Below are 24,005 nucleotides of genomic sequence, written 5' to 3' on the forward strand. Positions count from 1 at the left end.
AGCAGCTTGCAGGCAGTTTCTAACTTCTGGGAGGGTAGTCACTGAGGCTGCCCTGGCGCACTGCCTGCTGCTCCATCCACTGTGGGGAATCACTCGCAAAAGGAAACACCTTCTTCTGCCAAGGCTTTGGGTGGGGCTACAAAAACTGTTCATGACAACACTGAATCAGCACACGCATTTGGGTCAAGTTCACAGAGCAGACTGGAAGAGGGCCCTGGTCGAAAAGAAGCCTCCAGCTGAGGCCTCTTCAGTCCTGAAGGGAAACAAATCAGAATGCCCAAATCCATACCAGAGATTGGAGGCAGGGGAATAAAGGCACTATGTTCAAATGAGGGGCTTCCTCTTCCAAGTGATGGAGCTCAGATTCAAGTTCAAAAAAGCACAACTAACTTTATGGGCTTTGTCACCCCAAGAGGTACTACAAGTTCAAAACTGATTTTTTTAAGAGTTGCAAATGAACAATGTGAAAACAGGCTCTTTGGGAGGCAAGTCTAAACTACTGAGGTTATGGTGCCAAGGCCAATGAGGTTCTCCAAAAATGCATACGACAAAGCCTGTCAGATTCCTGGGGCTGGCGCAATCATGGATCTAACTCAGTGTGACATTTACGGCCATCAAGAATCAACATCTTTTCTTCTAACATTGTTATTTTGTTGCCTGAATCCCCAGGGTCAAAATAAGGATCCTTGGCTGACTTCTGAAAGCACTGTAACTGCTTTGTTTATTTCTGATAATATGTGGTTTCTTCTCCTCTCCATGGGCAAGTACACTGAGAATTCTGATGCTATTTCCTTTCAAGATAGGAAATGCTACTCCAGGCATAGCTGGGGGGATGGCAGCAGTCATGTGGGACCTGGTGACACAAGCCACTCCTTCAGTTCTTCCTAAGATCACACTTTGGTTTTTCACACAACATATATTTATTCAGAAAAAATTTGCAATAAATTATAATAAAAAAGATGACACGAAATACAGAATCCCACTAGCAGCTTTGCTTAGTGACCAAGACATTTTGGGGAAATATAACAAACCATTCATTCCAGGATAAAAATTAGGAAACAGTGAAAGGGAGACTAATGCAACATCATCACGAGGGGTTAAACCATTTCTTCCCTAAAACGATAGCTGCAGAGTCTTTCCTTACCAGCTGGATCTAAACTCCTTACTTCAGAGGCGCTAGGAAATAGTACATTAGAGGTACCTAGGGGTTAGAGAGTGGGGTGCTGGAGTAGGCAGGGAAACAGATTTCTTATGTCTGCTCTGTTTCTGATCTCCCGTCCCGAGAGATTGTCTAAAACCCTTGACCCTGTGTACATCCCAGGACCAGAGGTGGACAGAAGGTGGAGGCAGTGAAGCAACCGAGTGCACCTGCCTTACAGAGAGCGAGCCGGACGCTGCCCACGGTCCCCACCAACCACAGCCCTGACCACATGAAGGCCCCAGGTGGTAGCCGACTGGGAAATGTGTCTAGGACAGGCACTTCCTTGTCTTTGTGTGACCACCTTGCCCCAGCATCTATCAATCACCTGCCTCTCCTCAGATCCCTTTCTGATCTGGTGGACATGACAAAAGGGTTGTGCTCAGTTGGCCAGTAACTGAGTTCAGCACCCAGCCCCTGACTTACCAGGTCTGCAGCTATTTGGTACCAATAACTTGACTCCTACTTCTATCATTCCCAGTCAGGAAAGGCTTTAGGCAGAATATCACAGGATACATACCTTTTCTTCCCCCAAAGAACTCAATGCATGGGAGACAGGGGAGTTGAACATCCACTCAATGGCAGTGCTTTCCTGGCTCTCTGCTTCAATGCTCTAGAAGAGTCAGGAGTCAATGCCTAAGACCTTGCACACAGCCTATACACACGGCTCTGGGGTTTCCATGTGAACATGTGACAATGAGTCAACTCAGGGTGGTTTTAATGAAAGAAAACCAGGAGGAAGTCAATTACATCAGGCAGTTTTGCAGTCAGCGGCTGGTTTGCCAACCAACATAGATTAATTTTTTTAAAAAGGGCTGCCCCACAGGAGCTTGGGTAAATGACAAGCTCAGAGGGTTGTCTTGCGAGCGAGAGAAGGTGCTTGCTTTGTCCCACTGCACAGTCTCTTTTACGCAGCACTGGACAGGTGACTGGGAGCTGAGGGCAGCTGGCTGCAGAGCCCCAGTCAGTCCTGATGTGGGAGGGGTGATGGTACATCAGGAGAGCAGAGAGGGGATTCTCGGGGTTATCCTCAATTCCCCTGCTGGGGGAAGGAACAGTTTCTGTAGAGAGGACCACTTGGGGTGCAGCCTCCCTTTTTGACTGTGGTACAAGCGTTGCTCTAGAGGTGGATTTCTAAGTGGGGTATGGGCCCCACAGACACCCAGGGTTGGTTTTTGTGTACAATTTGCATAAGAACCAAAAGGGATGGTAGGAAGCAGGACCTGTCGAACATGAATACTCTCACTCCTGAAACATTCAAGAGTGCTTCCACTCCGTGATTCTCTCACATCAATGAGACGTCATCTCTAATAGTCCCTAATGTTCTGCTACTAAGTGTGGTCTGAGACAAGAGAATATGCTTCTACTCATCATAGATCCATAAAAGGCCAATGTTAGGGAGGGGCACAGATACCATTGTGGTAGGAATGCACAGATGCATGTAAAAGCCACATGGAGATGGTTAACTCACTGTTGGAGATACCCAAGGAGTCACAGCCTCACCGACTTTCTCTGACATGGTAGTATTAGCGGAGTAGAGCACAAAGGGGTGATACGGGAGGCGGTAGGGCCAAAGTGCTTTAGACCAAGGACTACGGACAAGTCTGAGCTACGGCAAGTAGTGCTTGTGGGCCTAGAATGGGAACACCTCAGAATCTAGGTCTCAGGTGCTAAGGACAATCATGATGGCTGGGCTGGAGGGCAACACACACATCCCCAGGGAAAGGAGTGTAAATACAGGTCTCTTTGCCTTATGAAGAGAGAACACAAAAACACCAAAATATGGTTAACTTTGGCTTGGCAATATAAGTCTAAAAGTATCTTGCTGCGTAGGATATGGCAAGGGAGGGGTTAGGAGACTCTTTTCCTTTCACACTAGAAACAGAACTTTTTCATGCCAACAGCCTCGAAATTCTGCAACGGACCCTTCCTGTGGCATGACTTTTGAAATCATTCTGAAATACTCGAGGCCCAAGATCTTCTGCCTCTAGAACCTTGGAGAGTAGTAAGAGGAAAAGGCTTATCATTAGTCTTCATCACTCCCAAGTAGAAAAGTCAGAAGGAACTGGGTAGCACGCTGGCGGTCACTTGGAGTCTGTCTTGCCATAAGGTTGGGTGGAGGCCTTAGGAGGAGACTAGTGAAGAGAGTAGCTAGAGGGAGAGAAAAAGAAAAGGGGAAAACCCTCAGTCAGACACAACCTAAGCAAAACCTCAGGGATGGGGGCCAGGGGATGAGGGCAGTGGGAGGAAGTGACTGTTACACGCCTGGACACAAAGAAGGGAATACATGTGTCCACCATCCATGGACAGTCCTGACCAATGCTCCCATGTGGCCATTCCTAGGAAGAGTTCTTACCGATCATGTTGGCGTTGACATTGTTGTATTCGGAGAATTTTAAGAGTTCTCGAAGGAATGCCATCAAATAACGAAAAACATTTCTATGGCATCCTGGAAGCTGGGAAATCACCTGTTTTTTTTAAAAAAAAAAAAAAAGGGGGTGGGCAGTGAGGATAACAGATGGAGGAAGGGAGTAAGAAGAGCTTGCAGCTGCCATGAAAGCAGTTTATAATTCAACCCTTACAGGACCCCTCCCTTATTGACTCATGACCAATGCTACCTGTTGAATGGTAACTCACATGGCAGAATGGTCATCCTGTTTGGCCCCTGTCCACTCAATGAGCAGGCCACGTTAACACATAGTCATATGCACGCCCTGCCTCAGGTGCAGATGGGTATCAGTCTGGTCTCTCCCAATCTCCCCAGGAAGGTGGTGGTGGCATCTGCCAAGCTGAATGGTTTTCTGTGCAATGCCATTTGGCATGGGTGGGAGCACCTCCCGATACTCACTAGTCTGATTCAGAGGTATTCTCAGCTATTGTGCCTCAAAAGCATTTCAAGATTAAAAACAAACACTGAGAAGACAAAAAGAAAAGCTCACGAGTGTCACCCACCCTTCCTGGTCATGTCGGCCAGAATGCTGCATGTGATCAGTTTTACCAATCTTACCCCGGAGAAGAGGTGTGCACCCTACTCAACGGGCTAACTGGAAGAGGGTGGCAAATATAATAGGAAACAACACAGGCTACAGTTGAAGAGTCCCAACTTTCAATGCTGGTGTCCTGCTCTGAACAGATCGAGACCCGTCCTAGTACACAGCTGGTTGTCCAGCTGGCTTTGTAAAAATGAGTGATTTCTCTGTGGGAGAACTTGCCTCAAACACATTCTCAGAGCAACAAGACTCACCTGTCGGCAGATCCGGGGATCCTGAGCAGAGTCGAGGCATCGCTGATAGAGCTCATAACAGATGACAGGTTCCGGTAGGGCTTCTAGGAAAATGAGCAGTGCCTCAGCCACTGAGTGGTTACTGCCAGCTGGATGGCCTTCTGTCAAGGGAAAGAGGCTCCAGGAAAAAGGCCACACTTAGATGCAATGTGCTCCCTCCCTCAAGTTCCCTCAGGGGTGGTTTTCTTCCTCTTAATTCAGGGCACCCTGATCCTAATTGGGGTTTGATATTTTAGTGGTCCAGTTATGCTGCAGCTGAGTTGTTAGAGAATTGATCGAACACCCTTGGGAGGTTTGGCCTGACTCGAGAGTCAAGGGAACGTGGCCTGCAGAATGACAGTTCACACTGGAAACTCATCACCAAGGTTTCCCATCCTCCTCCCTGCCATGTGGTGGCAGGAGTGATCACTGGCATAAAGCAGAGCAGCACCACGGCTGTAGGTCATACGTCCCATGCCAATTACAATTCATGGTTATCTACCCTTTGATTCCTTTTAGTAAGTGTCTCATACAGAGAAAGTGTGAAAGTTCCTAAAGGGAATTGAAAACTGTATAGTCAAAAGACAGTTACAAATAAAATAAATATGGAAAACACAAAAATCACATGCAGGTGGGAAGAAGAGTTTGAGCGAGTGCACATCCAGCTTCCTAAGCCTTTGTCGAAAAGGATACGGATTGTCTTGGGAATGCTGGTGTCCAGACAATCAATGATCTGCTGTAACTCCTCCTGCATTCCAGGGGTTTGGAACAGATCCTCCTACCAAAGAGGTTACAATGAATGGAACAACGCAAAATGACCAGCCCTAAGGTTCTGATGATTACCCAGGGATCAGGAGAGCAGCAGAAAGTGAGGGGAAGGAAGAGGCATCATCCATGATGAGGAACAGAGGTGTGACGATGGCACCTTTTCCCTTTATCATCTCTATATTCCATGTGAAATTTTCTCTCAAACTAGGAGATTATCGTCAAAGGTTTCAGCCTGCACCTGACAGGGCAGGGGACTGGATGACTTGACGGGGACATCAGGCATTCCCACTTCCAGGCTCCTGACAGGTACAGAAGGTGGAGTCCAAACAGGGGACCATATCCAAATACCGACACACAGACTGCTAGGGCAGGAGTCAAGGGTATGTCCGCACCAAACCTTGCTTTCAAGTTCTGTTACTTTTCAGTAGTAAGACAACATTATCTTTCAATGTAGTCCCAAGAAAATTTTCTTTTTTGGGAGAATGGGTTGGGGATGGTAGGTATTTTAGATGGAACTGAAAAGTAAGGGCAAATTTTAAAAATGGGATGGAAGTTTGCTTTGGACTTTGAAATCTGTGATGCCAAGGTGACAGCTGAAGCAGGTGCTCCAGACTCAGGTGCTGAGTGGTCCAGGGGAAAGCGTGTGTGGCCAGGGGACAGGGGAGCTCAGTTGGGCCCTACTCTGCCACTACACTTAAGCCATGGTCTCAGGTAAATCCCCGAGCCTGCCTGCTTCAGCTCTCACAGCTATACATCCACTTGCCCAGGTGCTCTCATGTGACAGTGCTGTTCTGCAGAAGTGGCTTGGGAAAGTTAAAAGCACTATCTATACTGACATGAAGTACTATCATTTCCCAGTGGACTCAGGTGCCTTCCAAAGGTGCGCGGAGGCCTGCCCTCACTCACCTGGTGACAGGCGTATCTGAATAAATGGTCTACCAGGAGCCAGATCTCCTTGGGGACCTTAAGAGGTCTCTCACTGGCACCTTCATCCAAGGGAACCATCTGTAGAAGGGATTTCTCCTAATAGATGAAAAAGAGTGAGAGTCAAAAGGGTCTCAATAAAAGTTCCTGTGTGAAACCATTTCCTCCACCCTGCCCCCCGCCAAGTTTTGCTTATGTGGGTATTATCTGATCTTCAGCTCTTAAGACTGTTTTTTTTCTCACTGGAACGCTCCTGGTCACAAGGCACTCAATATGGATTTCCACAGTTAAATGATCTCTTTTTCTAACAAGATGCTTCACTTAACCGTTAAGCATTCCTTCTGGGTTTACTAAGTTTCTCATGTCGATGCACTGTGCACTGCAAATCCTTTCAAGGATGACACAGAACCGGCAATACAGTCACGGTAGAGTCCACACACTACTGGAGACTCACGGACCATTAAGTTACAATTGTCAACAGAGCACTTGGAGAGCAGCAGCTACTGAGGTTTTTGTTGACTTTAATTTATTCTTCTTTTAGGTCTTACCACAAGTATCAGAGCTTGCATTGTTGATTTAAATGGCGTTCTCTGATCCTCAAGAATGAAAGACAATTCACATTAGACCTACATGCATGAATATTTCAGGCTTGATAGAAGATCTAATCTTAAGACACTAAAACTCAAAGTCCTAAAATCCAAAAATAGTAAACTAAACACAGCATACCAAGAGCCAGAAATACCACAAAAAGTCTAGGCTCTGAGTCCAGAAGTTATTCTTTATAGTAACAGTTCAGCGAAGAGTTCTCAGGCCTTTGACTCCATTCACCTAACTTTCTACTCTCTCTTAGATTCTCCTGAAGGAACCTCAGAGGAAAACCCAGAAGCGACATAAGGTAGATCAGTAACTAAATCTGAACTGGAAAATGGGGAATAAACTCAATGATTTCATGTTTATATAGTCAAATATAAAATATATCACAAAGATTTCTGAAATAGCTTAAAAGGCATCTGAAGACAGCCTTCATACAAAATCTAGTGCAGAAAATGGTGACAAGTTTTTGGCATCTTCCACCTCCTCCTACACCTCTGGCTTAAGGTCACATATTATATATACTCAAACTTAGGAAGTGCTGTAAATTTGATCCACAACCCTTAGCTGTGTCACTTGAAGGGAAAGAAGAGAAGTATTTCACTACTTTCAGAGCGCGCATACACTAGAACAGACAGAGGGCTAAGAAGAGCATTCTGTTCTTCAACATGCACATTTAAAAGGGTGACCTTTTAAAGCCGCTGTGCCTTTCTACGGGCATCAGGAAGAGAAGGGAGCATGACAGTTGGTGAGCATTTAAAATCTATCTTCTTCACATTCATTTTGTTTCCTTTCTTTCCCTGGGAATCCATCACTTTATATTCACGTCTCCTAGAGCTGCCAGACCTCCAATCATGGCTCATCCATTAACTTCTTTTCACTTGCAAGTATTAAATCCAGGCATCCACACGATACCTGAGCCAAAACACTGTCCATAATGCACTCTGCTCACTTTCTGGACCAAATGCAACACATGTACGGATTCTTCAGCAGAATAAATTATTCAGCACCAATTCATGTAGTTTTTAAAAAATCTGACATCCAATTAGCACTCTGCCTGTACTAAGGCATTAAGGCAACACGAGGCACTGTTCAAGATGAAAAGACACATGGCCTGCTATTAACAGGAAAGGGTTGGGAAGCAGAGCCGTCTCAATCCTTAGTGGTTTAAAAAGGTTAATAAAATGCCACCAGGTTACATACACCATCCACTATCTATTTTCAAATTCATGTGTGCTAATATGAAATGTCATGCTTGTTGTCTCCAAAGTCTAGAGAAAGATTACGACCAAGAAACAAACTTTAAAAAAAGTCCACAAATGATCCTGAACTCTAATTTTTCAAAGAGAAACCAGGCACGCTGTGTCTTCTTTCAATGGGAGACATTCAGTGCTTGATAAGTCCACACTCTGTAACCTTTGTGCTATTAACTGAAGCACAAAAACAGTATGCCGTGCCTACCATCAAAACACATTAAACTCCACCAAATGGGGAGGTCACATTAGATATTGTGTGAAAGTATTTTAAGAATGGTTTTCAAGCCCATGTTTCTCTATTAGATGACCCTGTGTGGAGCCGGGCGCCCTCCAGCTTGAGGATGGAGAGGTGGCAAAGGACCATAGAAGGAGTGCTCACTTGGTTCCTGCACTGGATATGCAGGAGACCCGGGTTCTAGTCCCCTGTGCCCCACACCCTTGATGTCAGGAGCAGGATGACTTCAGTGAGGTTCTCAACCTTCCTGGATTGTCTATTAGAATGGAGATGACATCTTATCCTGTCTGAAGGCAGGGAACTCTACCACATGATCCCTATGATCTCATTCAGGTCTAGGATTCTATTCAATGCTCTATTCTTGACCATATCTGTGTATTCTTTCGGTAATTACTCTTATCACTTCCCCCAAATCACTCTTAATGCAACAGAAATTCACTTCTGCTTTTACTATCATTGAAAATGGAGAATGGCTAAGCGGTACCCTCCTCCATCTTATGAGCTTTCATATACATTGAGACAGCTCTTCAGTTACTTCTCATTTCAAAAAATAGTAATCTGGAACTTTGGGTCCTATTGCTTTTATGTTCTGGGTCTCAATGGTTTGGCAGGTGTATTAAGTATCTTTCCTGTACTTTAGACACACTTAAACACAGCTGGCAGAATTTGGGGGAATTCTCATGGAGTCAGAGATCTCTGATATGGGAAAGCTGAGGGATAAATTCCAAGGACCATGGTTAAATGTTAACCAAGTACAGGGAAATGCATAATCACCAATGGATTGCATTACCTTTTCTAGGAAGCTGTCTTCTTCCTGAGAGCGGAGCAGGAAAAGAAAGTCATTGACAGATAGAAAATGATTAGAATTAATTTACAGAATTAGAAACAGATCAGTATTATTAGAATGCACTAGCTTACTAGATACATGTATTTTAAACAGCTTTAAATTCTTCAAATAAATTCTGTTGAAAATGGAACACATTCTCACATACAAATTTCTCGATTATGCATATTCAATTTTGGGCAGTTTGTTGAGACTATCGCTTAAGAAACATACGTGTGCAGTCCTAGACTTTGGTGTCCGTTTGCAGATGACAGCTGACCAGCCAAACGCCCACTGGGGTTTCCTCTTCCTGTGCTGCTGGGCGGCATCTCGCTCACCCTAGTGCCACTTCAATGGAAGAATGTGTCTGTGAGCCCGAGAGCAGCCATGCAGAAGGAGACGCTGAGCATCTCTCCTCTCCGCTGCCGTGCCTCTCAGCTTAGCGAGCGGGCTCTCTCACTCCTTTCCCCTGCCTGGTACCCTCTCCCCTCCTCAAGGGCCGTTAGAGTCCCCAAGTATGAAGTCTCTCTACAATACAAATTCATTTCATTCCAGACCTTTGTGGACCATAAGATCCATCATTATCCCCTAGTGTGTTTTCCTATAGGGCATAACAGAAAAAAAGAGAAGCAAGGAAGAGGGAAGAAGGTATCTTTTAATCATCTTTGTGTTTCACCATTATTACCATCTAACAAAGACAACAGCAACAATAACTACTGCCACCACTTAAGGGGTATCTGCCATGTAGCGGTAACTGCAACGGGCTCATATACAGTGCCATTTAGTCTCTGCACAAATGCAAAGTAGATACTATTCCCATTTTACAGATGAGGAAACTGAGGCTCTGGGAGATTAAATTATTTGCCCACGGCCACACTCTTAGGTATTAAGTGGCAGAATCAGGATTAGAACGCAAGTCTGACTGACTCCACAGTCATGACCACTATGCTCCCTTAGGTAACTCAGAAAAGGATAAACTGACTGCTTCCTAGACAGAGAGGTGGAGGAAATCTTCAAGAATGTAGTCTATTCTCTGGCAGGCTAAAGACAGTTACAAGGCAGCAGAGTTAGTGGGAACAGTACAGGCATGGGTGTCAGGCAGTCCTGGGTATGAATCTTCATTCTACCTCTTATTCATTTTGTATGGACTGCAGGCAAGCTACTGAACTTCACAGAGCCTCAGTTTCTCCATCTCTAACAGAGGCAACAACATTTACCTCACAGGCACACAGAAGTGGCCTAAAACTCAGAGTAGGGGAGGGAGGTAAAGGGCGTGCAGCGGTGGTGCAAAAGGCCGGCAGCAGGCCAGGTCTCTCAAAGCTCCCTGCACCTCCCCAACAATTCCCAACCCTGTCAGGGGCCACCAAGAATTTGAATAGAAATCCCATGTCTCGGTCTGAGAGTGAAAGGAGAAATCCTGATCTCACCATCAGAAATGTGCAGGAGGTTGGAGGTGGGGAAGTATGTGTTCCCTGACACTCCAACTAGTAGTGCTGAGTGCATTTGTCCCACATGACTGTTCCATATGATGGGTAGAGTTTTTAGTATTATTAGCTACATTATGAGTTAAACATGCTTTTGTAGCATAGATACAATGAAATATCATATATAGAATGAAATAAAAGTTATCAGAATAATAGTGCTTTATAAAGTATACAAAATTTATAGTATTGCAATTATAATACTTTGGAAGTTAATTCTGAGGGCCAAATGTCTAAGTTAACTCAATTTTGGAGTACAATCTTTTTTAAAATTTAGAACTACTTATTAACAAACAGAGAATCTTCCTGAGAGACTTCTCTATTTTCCTTCCCATGAATATGTGCCATATGATATGATGAGTAAAACCAGGCAGAGTTTTTATATACTAACCTGCCAAACCATCAAAAAGGTCTTCTTTGAGCACTGACTGTCTACCAGTGCAAGACACTGAGCTAAATGTCTTTGAGGGGTGGTGGTGGGGGGCAGGTATGAAAACTGAGGCTACACAGAGGGGAGAGACATGGTTTTTGACTCGGGTTTGCAACTGAGTTGGGGTAAAGAGGCCCAGAATTTATGGCCTGGCATTATTGTAATTCACCAATCTGAGTTCTCAATAAATGGTAAAAATAAATGAACAAAAAATCAGGGGTACAAAGAAAGAAGTCCAACTGGCCCTTAAAAGAGTCACAGGATTTTAAAGGGTAGAGACAAGGTGGGGACATTACAAGTGGGGGGGGGGGGGGCAGAAAGAAACAAAGGTGGTGAGATCAGGGAAAAGTTGGTTATATGGTTCCTGGGGGAGGATAAAGGGGAAATGAAAAAACTATCAGGAAATAAATCTAAAAAGGTATGTTGAAGTCAGACTCTGCAGGGCCTTGAATGACAGGTAAAGCAATTTGGATTGTATTCAGCAGGTGTGGGGGAGTCAAAGGTCTGCCTTTAAGCAAGGAAAGGATAGGCCCCATAGCTGTATTACAAAAAGATCAGTCTGACAGCCCTGAAGAGGGCAAATGCAAGGTTAGGGAAACAGAGGCAGAGGGAATCATTAAAAGGCTAAGGAGGTAGATCAAGTGTGAGAGAGTAGGCACCTCACCTAATAATGGGAACGTAATATTTTTTTTTAAAAATGAATGGATACAAGAGAAAACTCTGAAATCAAAAGGTCTCTGGTACTGGTGGAGGTGCAGCAGACTTAACATTGATAGTTTATTCCTCTGGCTTCAGGCAGAAAGTGGGTGTAACTTATACTTATTCAACTCTAGGTTCAACTCTGAAAATAGAAACATCACTTAGCCCCCACTAAAAAAGAGCATCTCCTAAGGCAGGCCTACCATTGCTGCTAATCACTTAGTTCAACTGACTTGATTACTGGCTGCAAAAGGTTACATGTTGATCATAGTATGATCAATGTTATGTGGCAGCCAAGCCTGGATGGGAGGGGAGTTTGAGGGAGAATGGATACATGTATATGTACAGTTGAGTCCCTTCCCTGTTCAGCTGAAACTATCACAACATTGTCAATGGGCTATACCCCATACAAAATAAAAAGTTCAAAAAAAAAAAAAAAAAAGGAAAAAGAGCCCAGGAGTCCCCAGCAGGAACACTGGCTTATCACAAATACACTGCAAATCATTCTTCACCCCAGCATTCAGCCTTAGAGGAAATTTCCCAGTAATAAATGCAATGAAAATCATGTAAAAAAGTCATTTAGAGGCAGATTCAAATTTAAAAATAAAAAGCAGAAAACTGAACAGATATTGAAGTTCTAGAAAGGATTCATTCATGTGAAATCTAAAAAGAAACACAAACCTTAAACTTCACAGGATAAGAAATGGGTCATTAGGTCAGGAAGACAAAACAAACATCTACTGAAGAGATCACTGGAAACAAACTAATCACCAAGTTGTTATTCATGCTATTTCAGATTTCTGATATCATTCTGTTAATAGACATGTGATGTGCTTAGTCGCTCAGTCGTGTCCGACTCTTTGCAACCTCATGGACTGTAGCCTGTCAGGTTACTCTGTCCATTGGGATTCTCCAGGCAAGAATACTGGACTGGAGTGGGTTGCCATGCCCTCCTCCAGGGGATCTTCCCAACACAGGGATCAAACCCAGGTCTCCTGCATTGCAGGTGGATTCTTTACCATCTGAGTGACCAGAAAAGCCCTTAATAGACATGTCCCCAAGCAAATACAGCTGGGTCCCTCATCCCTCAACTTTTTCCATCTCTGTATTTATAAGCCAAACCTTTAGCTAAATCAGATGGGTTCAGGCCTAGTCTCCTTTTCCACTAGTCCGATCTACATGTAAACTAGAATGTCCCTCCAAATGTGTCTGTTTATAACCACCTACTAATGTGACCATTTACAACCACATACTACTCATCAAAGACTTCTGATGGGTCTAGATGCCCTCTGGCTCCAGTATAAACTCATCGGTTGACTTCAAGACTCTCCATCCCCCATTCCCACCCTATCTAGGCAGCTTCACACACCAAAATAGGCTGATTCTGAGACTGACTTTCACAGAAATTAGCTCATCAATCAATAAGCTTTTACAGCATATAAGGGCTTGAGGGAGCAGCACAGGAAAGGAATCTATTTGTTAGTATAAATTACAAGTTCCACATTCTAAACGACTCATTTTAAATAACTTTCTAAAATATTGACTTACCAAACACACTGGACATGGGTCAGTAAAGGAAGTTAAGTTTAGATGATCTCTAACCAAACTTCCTATTAACCTTGGTTTAGAATTTAGCCATATTGTAAATACAAGTAAACTTTCATCACCACTGAATTATAGGAACCCAATAAACTCTCTAATAATTTGTATTCAATATACAATGAATACATATTGACAAGTATATGCTACTTAATAAACCAGAAAAATCTACCTTAATTCTGGAAAAGAATAAAGATAATTACAAAGAGATCATCCTGTTTGTCACCTGTGCTAATCCTAATAGCTCTAGTAGTGGCGAAGTCACTATCAGGGAGAATGAAAAGGATTTACACCAGTTACTTTATTCTGCACTTGTGGGGAAGAGCATGTAGCAGAAGGATCTTGGTGAAAACAGCACAGGAAAGTCAACACAGGCACTGAACTCATTTCTGGTTTCACTCAAATTTTAGAGTAAATAATACAAAAAAGGACAATGGGTACCGTCTCATGGGATTTGAACTATCATCTTGGGTCTTGGAACAAGCATGAACAAACAAACTGAAGCATTTCAGATGGTCAAAATCAAGCCAAAACAGCATGGGAAGGTATTACAAATGGGGGTACAATAACAGATTTCTTGTTTGTTTCCCCACACTAATATGGATAATTTCTTCATCAATGAGATCCAGGAATTTAATAATAATTAAATGCAACGGGCTGTGAAAAGAATCGGGACCCTAAATCCTACAAAATTAAAGCTTTAAACAGAGTAAATTGTGACTTCACAAACACAATTTAAGAAAAGCTCAAATGATCAGGGTTTTATTTAAAAAACAAACTCTGAATGATGTGTGCACAAAAAGAAGGAAAAAGGCTTTCTACAGAGCCATTAACTCCACTAAAGACTTTGGCTACTTCCTATTCATGGTCAAATGTGGCTGAATTACCTGATAATATCTTAAAGAAACTTTCCTTAATGCTGGTTAAGTCTCCTTCCCATCCCTTTAATTAAGATGGGACAATTAGAGTAAAGGGTAGTATAGTGCCTGAACTAACTCTGAGCAAAAGGTTCCAGTTAGAGGGAGTACAAAAGGATAAGTTTAAAAAATCATTAAGAGGAAACAATCAGACAAATTTTTAAAATGGCAGGCCCTTGACTGGACAGTTGTCCTGGATTTTTAAAAAGCCAACGTCATCAAAAGAAAAAAAGGGAAGAACTGTTCTCTAGAAGAGACTGCAGAGACCTCACCAAATGTACTGCATGAATCTGAATTGGATCTTGGCTTTACAAAGCTACGAGAGGAATTATTGGGACAAGTGGAAAAATCTGAATATTGACTGGCTAGTTTTCTCAGGTGTCATAATGGCATTGTGCTGATATAGAAAGTGTCCTTTTTCTCAAGAAGCAGGTCAAAGTGTACACTGGTAAGTGACACATCACCACTTAGTTTTGAACAACATAGCAAAAAAAGGTATATGTCGGTATACGTGTGTAAAGCATGTGGGTGTTGTCTACTGTACCATTCTTTCAATTCTTCTGCACATGTGCCAGTTTCATAATAAAAGTTGGGAACAAGAAAGCTAGGAAATGGCGTTTGGGATGGAGGCAAGGTGGTAGGAAAAAGAAAGGGCAACAACTTCATTTAGAATGTATTCTAAAAGGTGAAATAATAAATCTAAAACACAGGAATATGATGGTAGAAGAAAAAAATAAGTATCATGAAAAATAATACACTCAGTCATGAGGGCTCTAGGGAAACAAGCATAATTCCAAGAAAGAACGCTGCAAATGAGCTCAAGGGTTTTAATCTGCCATCTGAGTCATCCCTACAACAATTCCATGGCAACAGAATGGATCATACTCTGACAAGCCAGCAGCCTGCCCGCCGGTCTAGTCCTCCCTGCCAGATGATACAATCACTGCTCCAGCTAAGCCAAAAGGATCAATGTGAATACTGGTGGTAATGATAACATATGGCTGTCACATCATTTAATTTTCTGTGGTAAAAGACCGAGTGTACTTCCCAAAGAGGTCTGCACACAAATACAATATTTTCATTCAGAAGAAAGGTTCTTTTTTGTTGTTGCTGTTAAGTTCTACCAGTTTATTGCTACCAACCCATCTCCCTCTACCTTCCTCTTGCATGCATGCTCAGTCATGTAACCCCATGGACTACAGCCTGCCAGGCTCCTCTGTCCATGGACTTTTCCAGGCAAGAATACTGGAGTGGGTTGCCATTTCCTTCTCCATAGGAGAAAGGTTCTAATAGTTGTTACTAGATAATTTATGTTCCTGAAAATAACAAGCATTTCCTCCATAAGTACATAGCTTGGTGTTGGGAAGCGGAAATCCTCCTCTTCTCTTTTCTCCAGTTGAGTCACATTAAACTTGTATCAAACTTCAGGGCACATTATAACCATCTGGGATGCTGACAAAAACACAGATCCCCAGACCCTGCACCCTGAGATTCTGATTCCACTGCCACAGGTGAGTAGGGGGAGGGGCCTGCACTTGGGTAAGGACCCCCGGGGGCTCTGAGGCAGGTACCCTGAGCTTCATTTTGGTCTCTGCTCCAACAAACAGCCAAGTTTGACTTGGATCAGATACGATACAGTGAGAAGCTCTGGACTGGGAGTGAGAAAATCTGGGTAACAGATTCATCACTAACTTATTCCACTTGGGGTAGGTTATTGTTTCTGTGCTTCAGTTTCCTCCTAAGTTTGATGAGGATAATATTGCCCTTCCCCTCACTGGACCTCACGTACATGTTAATTTATACAAAAATGACTTGAAAATATGAAGAGTGTAACAATTAAGCATTGCATCTCTGAAAAGGGAGGCTTTAATCTCACTCAGGGAATTTTGTATTATCTATTATAGTCACGACAAGAGTCAATTACAGATTACTCTCTTCTCTTTCCTTTTAGGCTTAATCCAATGAAAGGCAGGCTAGAGTAAAGTGACATTCTTATTGATCGCTTGTGGTCCACCCTCCACCTCCTCCCACCAGCCCTGACCGAAGAGAAAGCACAGAGACAAGGAGGACATCACTGAAGCACTGTTAAATTTCCATCTTAGGGAGATTCACGCCTTAAGATGCCTCTTACCAAGTCTATGAGTTTGGTAACAGGAACTTCTCGGATTGGTCTTTTCATTCGGCACAAAGCCTCTAAGGATGTACCAAAACAACTTGGGAGGTAATTTCCACTGATGGTCAAGAAGTAATCTTTGCCTCGATCCAGGTGGAGGACGAGAATATCTTCAATTTTATCTTCCCCTGAGTTCAGGATGGTCACAGAGTCCTTGCTGACATACACATCAAGGGAGATGTCCACGGTCTCATCTGAAATGTAAGAGATGATACAAGGTAACAGAAACTTCCAGTGGAAAAGCAGAAAGGGGATGAGAACCAACAGAAGAACTGTCCTCTAAAAAAATCATCAAGTGATGAAGGAGAGATGGGACACACAAAAAAGGGAGAAACCCCAATATAATGACAGTGAAGGTGAGAGACGTGTGGTTAGAAAACAAGAAGTTAAACAAAGGGAGGGGATGGGAGTCGGGAGGGGATGGGAGTCACGAGGGGACGGTACATCGTGAGCAGAGACAATGGTAAAGGGGAAACTCACTTGGCTCCAAGTAGCCCTCACAAGGTTCAGCCCGAAGCCATGGCTTGCAGTACTGGCTGTCATTAAGCTTAGGGATGAAAGAAAAATGGCAGGGAACCTGTCCATTGTTGCTGATCTGGAACTTCTCCTTTTGTAGTTGCCGAAACTTCACATTCTCAAACACAAACTGGGGAATAACAGACAGACACAAACATGCATCACTAGTAGGGGAAGAAAGTCAGTTGGATTATTCCATAGAGAATATGAATAAAGAATAAGGTCATTATTAACCATTATTAACTGCTGATGTACTCGCCAAGCGAGCCAGCTGTCCACCATCCCCTCTCACAATGGCAGAGGAGTGAGGCAGGTCTCACTACTTCTCTAGGTTACTGAGTGTTCCTGGGATCCTGAGAGGATAACCTGACCTCAGATCAGGGCATGTATCCTGTGATCAACTTCTGGTTCCTGAGATATGAATTAACCAGCAAATCTGCAATATTAAATAAGAGCAGCTAACATCTGAGGGCTTACTTTGTGCCTAGTGCTGTTTTAAGGGCTTCGCATGTATTAACTCAAGTAATCCTCACAATTGTCCCTTTATCCAGAAAAGGAAACTGTGGCTCAGAGAGGGTAGGACAGGTGCCTGCGGTCAGCACAGGGACTGGAACAGAGGCACTTTGCCCTCAGTTCACACAGTATTCACAACTCTGCTAGTTACACAATTTCCCCTGTGCTGACCACTATGGGCAGGGGACTGGGTATGCTCACCTCTCTCCGGCTGAGTTCTAAGGAAGGAAGGAAATCATTTTCCATTCTGTCCATGATGCGTACAATATCTTCAAACACTTTCCGGTACCTCCGTTCATCCACAACCTTCACCTGAAAGAAAATGAACCCTCTTTTCAGTCTTGCATGCTCGCAGCTCATCTTCCTGTGAGATTACCTAACAGCTTAAAACCGGTCATTACAGCAATCATTTCAAATAAACTGTGGCGCAAACAACCTCCTCCAACACTTTCTGAAATCTCATTTCATTCACACCTTATAATCTGAAAAAAAAAAAAAAAAAAAAACCAAACCAGATAGATCCTTATTTAGTTTTCTGTGCTCTCAACTCATATATCTCAAAGAGTCTATCTATCTTTCAAAGGTCAGTAAAACAAACAGGAATTAAATAAATGTTACAGAATCACACACTGCAAGGTAGAGGTAAGGTTAATTGGTTAACTTCTTGGAAAAGTTACACCTCTGTGCTAAGAAGCTTGGCAATAAATATTTAGGAAGAATATTCTTTGCTCCACTGTTAAGTAATTTAGTGGAGGAGAAAATGTGATGACTGTGCTTAAATATTATTTCCACCATTATACAAATTGACAGTGTCAAAACATACCTGTTTCCAACAATGATCATGAAGCACTGAAATAGCAGAAAATAACTACTAATGCATTTAACTCTATTCGCTGTTATGCACAATGCTAAGAATCATAATATCGATGCTCAGATTATATGATGATAAAGGTATGTTAGTAAATAGACCCTACGGACATTTTAGAAAACAGCCGATACAAAATGTCCCAGAGTAAAAGCATGACAATAGACAAACAAATCATTCTGACTAACAGATCAAAAAACTCCCATCTGACACAGCATTTTCGGCTTCCTGACACAGCTGCGCCTTTTTTTTACTGTTAAAACTTTATACAAATCAATGCTCCAAATGAACAAAATTAACATAGCCTTTTCACTTATTAAGATCCTGATTTCTTTTTCAGAATAGAAAACTTTACAAATTCAATTTAAAAAAACAGATTGATGCATACAGTAGAGGCTGTAAGGAAAGCATGAAAAATAAAGCTGAGCCAAATATCTCAAATATCTCAAAGGTTTTTACATATCTGAACCATACTTAGAGAACTGAGGGGTAACCCATTGTTAGGGCAAGAGGAATTTAATACTTCTTAAGTTATTTTTCAACATTTTGCAAGTTTTATTTCAAAAAGTATTCTACATATGTCATCTTATTTTCACAACAACCTGTGAGGTGACCAAAGCAAGGATTACTGTTCTCACTGTTGAGAATCTTGAGGTACAAAGAAATCAACTGAACCTCTAGCATAAGACCCTTTCCAAAATACCAGGTATGTGACTTGGGTAGGTCTTAAAAACACAGATGCCTCAGCCCATAGATCAAAATCTCCAGAGGACAGGGTCCATGCATTTTGAAGCTCTTAGGCAATTCTGACATCCACCAAAGTCTGAGAACTAATGCAACAGATCCCATTGCCAAGTGCAGGGGTTGGAACCCCATCTCAGCTTAATCTCAGCCAGCCCACAGCAAGTCTTAAGTTAATTGGCCCCTGAGCACTTGGTCCCTTTGTTAACAGTCACTGATGCGAATGGTGGTAAGAAACATAATGTGGTTCTTAAAGCCTCTAATCATAGCATACCTAAGAGTCCAAAATATGGGGTGGTTACCCAATAAAATCAAAGCTCTTCTCAGAGCATTATCATGATCAAAACCCTTAATGCACATGAAGGGAAAAATGTCACCACAGAATGTCACCACTTGACACACCCATTTTAGAAAAAAAAATTACCAACAAAATTAGAATTAAGTACAATGAGCTAGATCTTTATATAAAGACATGGATAGCATTCTAGAATATACCACTGAATTAAAAAATAGTAAGTTGTATACCAACACATATAGTATAAGACCATTTATGATATATACACAGCAACACACAAATAATACCATATTGGGTATGCGTAAACAGAAAAGCAAATGCAAACACTGAGAACTCTGCCGACCAATATAACAGCCAGTAGCCACATAAGGAAATTTACATTTAAATAACTCCAAATTAAATCAAATCGAAAATTCTGTTCTTTCAGTCACACTTCAAGTGGTCAGTAGCCACCTGCAACGAGTAGCTGCTGGATAGATTTAGACAGGACAGGATAGATTTAGAACATTTCCATCATCACAGAAAATCTATTGGAGAGTGCTGATCTAGAAAGAAAAGAAACTCATAAGGGTAGTTGGCCTTGCTAAGGAGTGGGGGCTTGGGCAAAAGTGGGAGTGGAGGCTAGAACGGGTGCTGAAGATCTCAGCTTTACCTGTGAATTTTGCTTATTTTTATTTTAAAGAGAAAACATGTTTGCATCTCTGTGTAATTTAAAAAGTATTAAAAACTAGAAAGGTAGACCTTTATTACAGATACACAAATATACACAGAAAGCATGGAAAAACTGTAAATATCCTGCTGGGAGCTCTGCATTAATATGTATGTGTTAGTCGCTTAGTTGTGTCTGACTCTTTGTGACCACATTGACCATAGCCTGTCAGGCTCTTCTGTCCATGGGATACTTCAGGCAATAATACTGGAGGAGTAGCCATTCCCTTCTCCAGGGGATCTTCCCAACCCAGGGATTGAACCCAGGTCGCCTACCTTGCAGGCGGATTCTTTACCATCTGAGCCTAATTTATCAAAGATACACAAAAATACACAGAAAGCATGGAAAACCTGTAAATATCCTTCTGGGAGTTTGAATTAATATGTATGGAGTATTAGAAACATTCTGAGGTTCTGAAAAAAAAATATACACAGAAAAGCTAAGCATAGCTGATGAAACTAAAAAGGTTAGTGTTTGGGAGGAAGATATTCTTCTAAAAATGGATTAAGAGAACTCAAATGAAGAAAACATGGCAGTCTACAAGTCTAAGCTAGAAATGAAGTGGGCAAAAAGTAGTATCTGAAGGTACATGTACTCAGTAAGTTCTCTGGACCTCTGGAGGCCTTGCAGGGGTAGTGGAAAGATCATCTATAAGTTTGGGAATTAGACAGGCTTAAGATTTGAATCTCAGCTCTTCTTCTAGCTAAATGCTTTTTAAGGAAGTTTATTTAAACTCACTGGTTTTTCACTTGCTCATCTGATCAATGAGAAATATTTAACTCAAAGCATTGTTGTGAGGAGCAAATGAGATGTGTATAGATTGCCTAGCACGGTGTCTGCTACATACTAGTTACTACTTGAGAAACACATACTATTATTACTCATTATTATTTTAAAATATCAAAATGGATGAAAGTCAAGTCATGATTGACTCAATAAAATTTAGAATCTATTCTAAGACCAAGAATTAAATTTCTACATAAAGGAAATGCTCCAAAATCACTCCCCTCTAAGACAGGAGCTGGATAAGACATATTGCTGAGAACCAATCCCAGAAGTCAAAAAAATTTACATATGCACAGAGGAAAGAAATCCATCCTACTGTGCTCTTGGCATGTCTGAACTCATTAATCCTCTTGAGGATATACCATTATCCCCATTTTATAGAGGAAGAAGCAGAAGTACAGGGATGTTGCATAGATTTTCCACGGTTACATTTAGAAAGAGTTTGAGCTGGGATGAGTTTAAGCAGCCTAGCTATAAGGTCCATTCTATCAAGCACTGCCCTATATAGATTCTGTCAGATTATATGACCTCAGGTCTGGAAAATCTACATGGAATAATCTATATGTACTAGCTGTGCTAAATTAAGTCAACAAGATCCCAGAATATAACCTGTGTACTAATAATACACACCTAGAAAATACAACAGGAAAACAAAAACTTTACTCTGACAACAGAGACAAAACAATTCAAATATTGGCCATTACTTCAGCCCAGGATGCAACAGAGTTAAAGAGAAATTTAAAACCTGTGCTCCTGAGAGGGGAGGAGAGGGTGAGATGTATGGAAAGAGTAACATGGAAACTTACATTACCATGTGTAAAATAGATAGCCAACGGGAATTTGCTGTATGGCTCAGGAACTCAAACAGGGGCTCTGTATCCACCTAGAGGGGTGGAGTGGGGAGGGAGATGGGAGGGAGGTTCAAAAGGGAGGGGATACATGTATACCTATGGCTGATTCATGTTGAGGTTTGACAGAAAACAACAAAATTCTGTAAAGCAATTATCCTTCAATAAAAAAATAAATTTTAAAAACAACAACAAAAACCCATGCTCCAGGATGGGAAGACTTCAGTATCTTAGTTAGCAGGACTTATGCCTCTTAAGGTTACATACAGATGATGTATTCTGACCAGTCTGTGCCTCTTTGCTTCTGCTGTCCCCAGACCTCCACCAGGAACCTCTCTCCCAGTGCTTCCCCTTTTCACTAGCTTTCTGATGCAAAGCTATTCATCATCCTTTAAAACTTGGCTTCAAGCTCTTCTTTATGTATAATAACTTTAGGAGGTGAAGGGTGCTACCCAGACATTATGCAGCATGAGAAACATCTGTGTCATTAAAAGGCCACATGGACAGCATTTAGGAGGGTCAAGGGCTCTAACTTCTCAATGTTGCAAATGATTGTTCGGTTATGAATTGAAAACATTTATGGTTCACCAAATTACTGATCCATTCAGAGTCTAAATAATGCCCTAAGAATATATACTTAACACACAAACAACTGTGTGAACAAACAAGTGTTTACCCCAATATGGAAGAGGGCGCTAACAGGCTTGTGGTCACTGGTTTTTAGTTCCATGTGACTCCGGTAATGAAGCTGATTAACATTAATGCCTCTCCAGAGAATTCGGTCACACCAGGCTGGCACCCGACATTTCCCACTGCAAAAAAAACAGCAAGGGATTAGAAGGAGAACATAACACACAAGAGTGGAATATCTACCACACTAGTTCAGACCTGAGTTCGGCCCTCTTATTATCTGCTTCTCCTTTCCTAACGACTTCAACTGTTCCCTACTCTATTGCAAGCTCTGTGAAGGGACTGTCTTGTTTGCCACTGAATTCTCAGCCCCTAGCACAAGATCTGATGAAAGCAGGTGCTCAGTGAAGTGAAGTGAAGTGAAAGTCGCTCAGTCGTGTCCGACTCTTTGCAACCCCATGGACTATACAGTCCATGGAATTCTCCAGGCCAGAATACTTAAGTGGGTAGCCTTTCCCTTCTCCAGGGGATCTTCCCAACCCAGGGATCAAACCCAGGTCTCCTGCATTGAAGGCAGATTCTTTACCAGCTGAGCCACAGGGGAAGCCCAAGAATACTGGAGTGGGTAGCCTATCCCTTCTCCAGAGGATCTTCCCAACCCAGGAATCAAACCAAGGTCTCCTGCATTGCAGGCGGATTCTTTACCAACTGAGCTATCAGGGAATGAATAAACAGTGCTCCTAAGGTCAGGATTTACATCTTCAATAATGTTGCCCCAGGGGAAAGCAGAATAGCATCTTCTTAAAATAACCTCAGAAGGGCAGGATTATATTCAGAATATTTCCTCTTTGTTTGCTCTATCAACTGCAATGACACTTCACAACAGATAGACAACAAATGAACTCTAAAAATCCAATTCTATATTTCTAGACTGGGTTGAATCAATGGAGATGGGTAATAGCAGAGATTTCTTTAAACCTAGACTTTTATGGACAAGTTGAGCTTCTTCTAATAAAGATGAACTAAAAAATCTAAGCATGCAAGTTTGAACAGGTAACAGCCTATAAGAATACCAAAGGAAGGGGAAAAAGCCTATTCATCATTCTATTAAAATAAGCAACACCGTACACCTGATCCAGATGGTGACACAAATAAATTTCATATCAGTAGCTCTTCAGTTGACTCTCAAGTCAGGCGAGTGGAAGAAACAAAGCAACGTGCACAAGATCTGTCAGAGTCACTTTTCACTTGCTGAGCAGCTCCCTCCCTCAGAGGACAGGGAGACAGGCTCCTCCCTCCCCACGCTGGCATTCCAAGTCTAAAGAAGCTGATGATGTCTGGGAATTTTCTTTTTCTTTCAAACTTCTGGGTTCAAACAACTAGGAAACTATAGTGAATGAAGAAACAGTAAGAAGACACACAGCCACCAGGCACATACTGACAGGGGCACTTTACTAGGGGTGATCAGGAAACCAATAGCCCCCCACTAGACAGCATTCTCAGCTTCCTCTGGCAGTCATGCCGGCCAGGCTCAGGCACTGGGATTATTAGAAGTCCCCCAAGAGATTCTAGGGTTTCCCTGGTGGCTCAGTGGTAAAGAATCTGCCTGTAACGCAGGGGATGCAGCAGACGCAGGTTTGATCCCTGGGTCAGGAAGATCCCTTGGAGAAGGGAATGGCAAACCACTCCAGTATTCTTGCCTGGAGAATCCATGGACAGAGGAGTCTGGCAGGCTACAGTCCGTGG

General features: G+C 42.4%; 1 protein-coding gene across 2 annotated transcripts in view; it reads right to left on the reverse strand.

Moving 5' to 3' along the window:
* Window positions 1-901: 901 nt before the first annotated feature.
* Window positions 902-24,005, reverse strand: part of OCRL (OCRL inositol polyphosphate-5-phosphatase) — a 48,952-nt gene continuing 25,848 nt past the window's right edge. The window contains exons 15-24 of one of the 2 annotated variants that reach the window (XM_043458665.1): window positions 22,306-22,441; window positions 17,587-17,697; window positions 16,837-17,002; window positions 16,315-16,550; window positions 9,025-9,048; window positions 6,135-6,251; window positions 5,154-5,238; window positions 4,443-4,570; window positions 3,555-3,666; window positions 902-3,349 (exon numbers count right to left, since the gene is read on the reverse strand). In XM_043458665.1, the coding sequence (XP_043314600.1) occupies window positions 3,225-3,349; window positions 3,555-3,666; window positions 4,443-4,570; window positions 5,154-5,238; window positions 6,135-6,251; window positions 9,025-9,048; window positions 16,315-16,550; window positions 16,837-17,002; window positions 17,587-17,697; window positions 22,306-22,441 (1,240 nt within the window). In that variant the 3' untranslated portion in view covers window positions 902-3,224. The remainder of the gene's footprint in view (window positions 3,350-3,554; window positions 3,667-4,442; window positions 4,571-5,153; window positions 5,239-6,134; window positions 6,252-9,024; window positions 9,049-16,314; window positions 16,551-16,836; window positions 17,003-17,586; window positions 17,698-22,305; window positions 22,442-24,005) is intronic. The other variant, XM_043458666.1, reaches the window with a different exon arrangement.

Source organism: Cervus canadensis, chromosome X, assembly GCF_019320065.1.
Source record: "Cervus canadensis isolate Bull #8, Minnesota chromosome X, ASM1932006v1, whole genome shotgun sequence".
Taxonomy (NCBI): domain Eukaryota; kingdom Metazoa; phylum Chordata; class Mammalia; order Artiodactyla; family Cervidae; genus Cervus; species Cervus canadensis.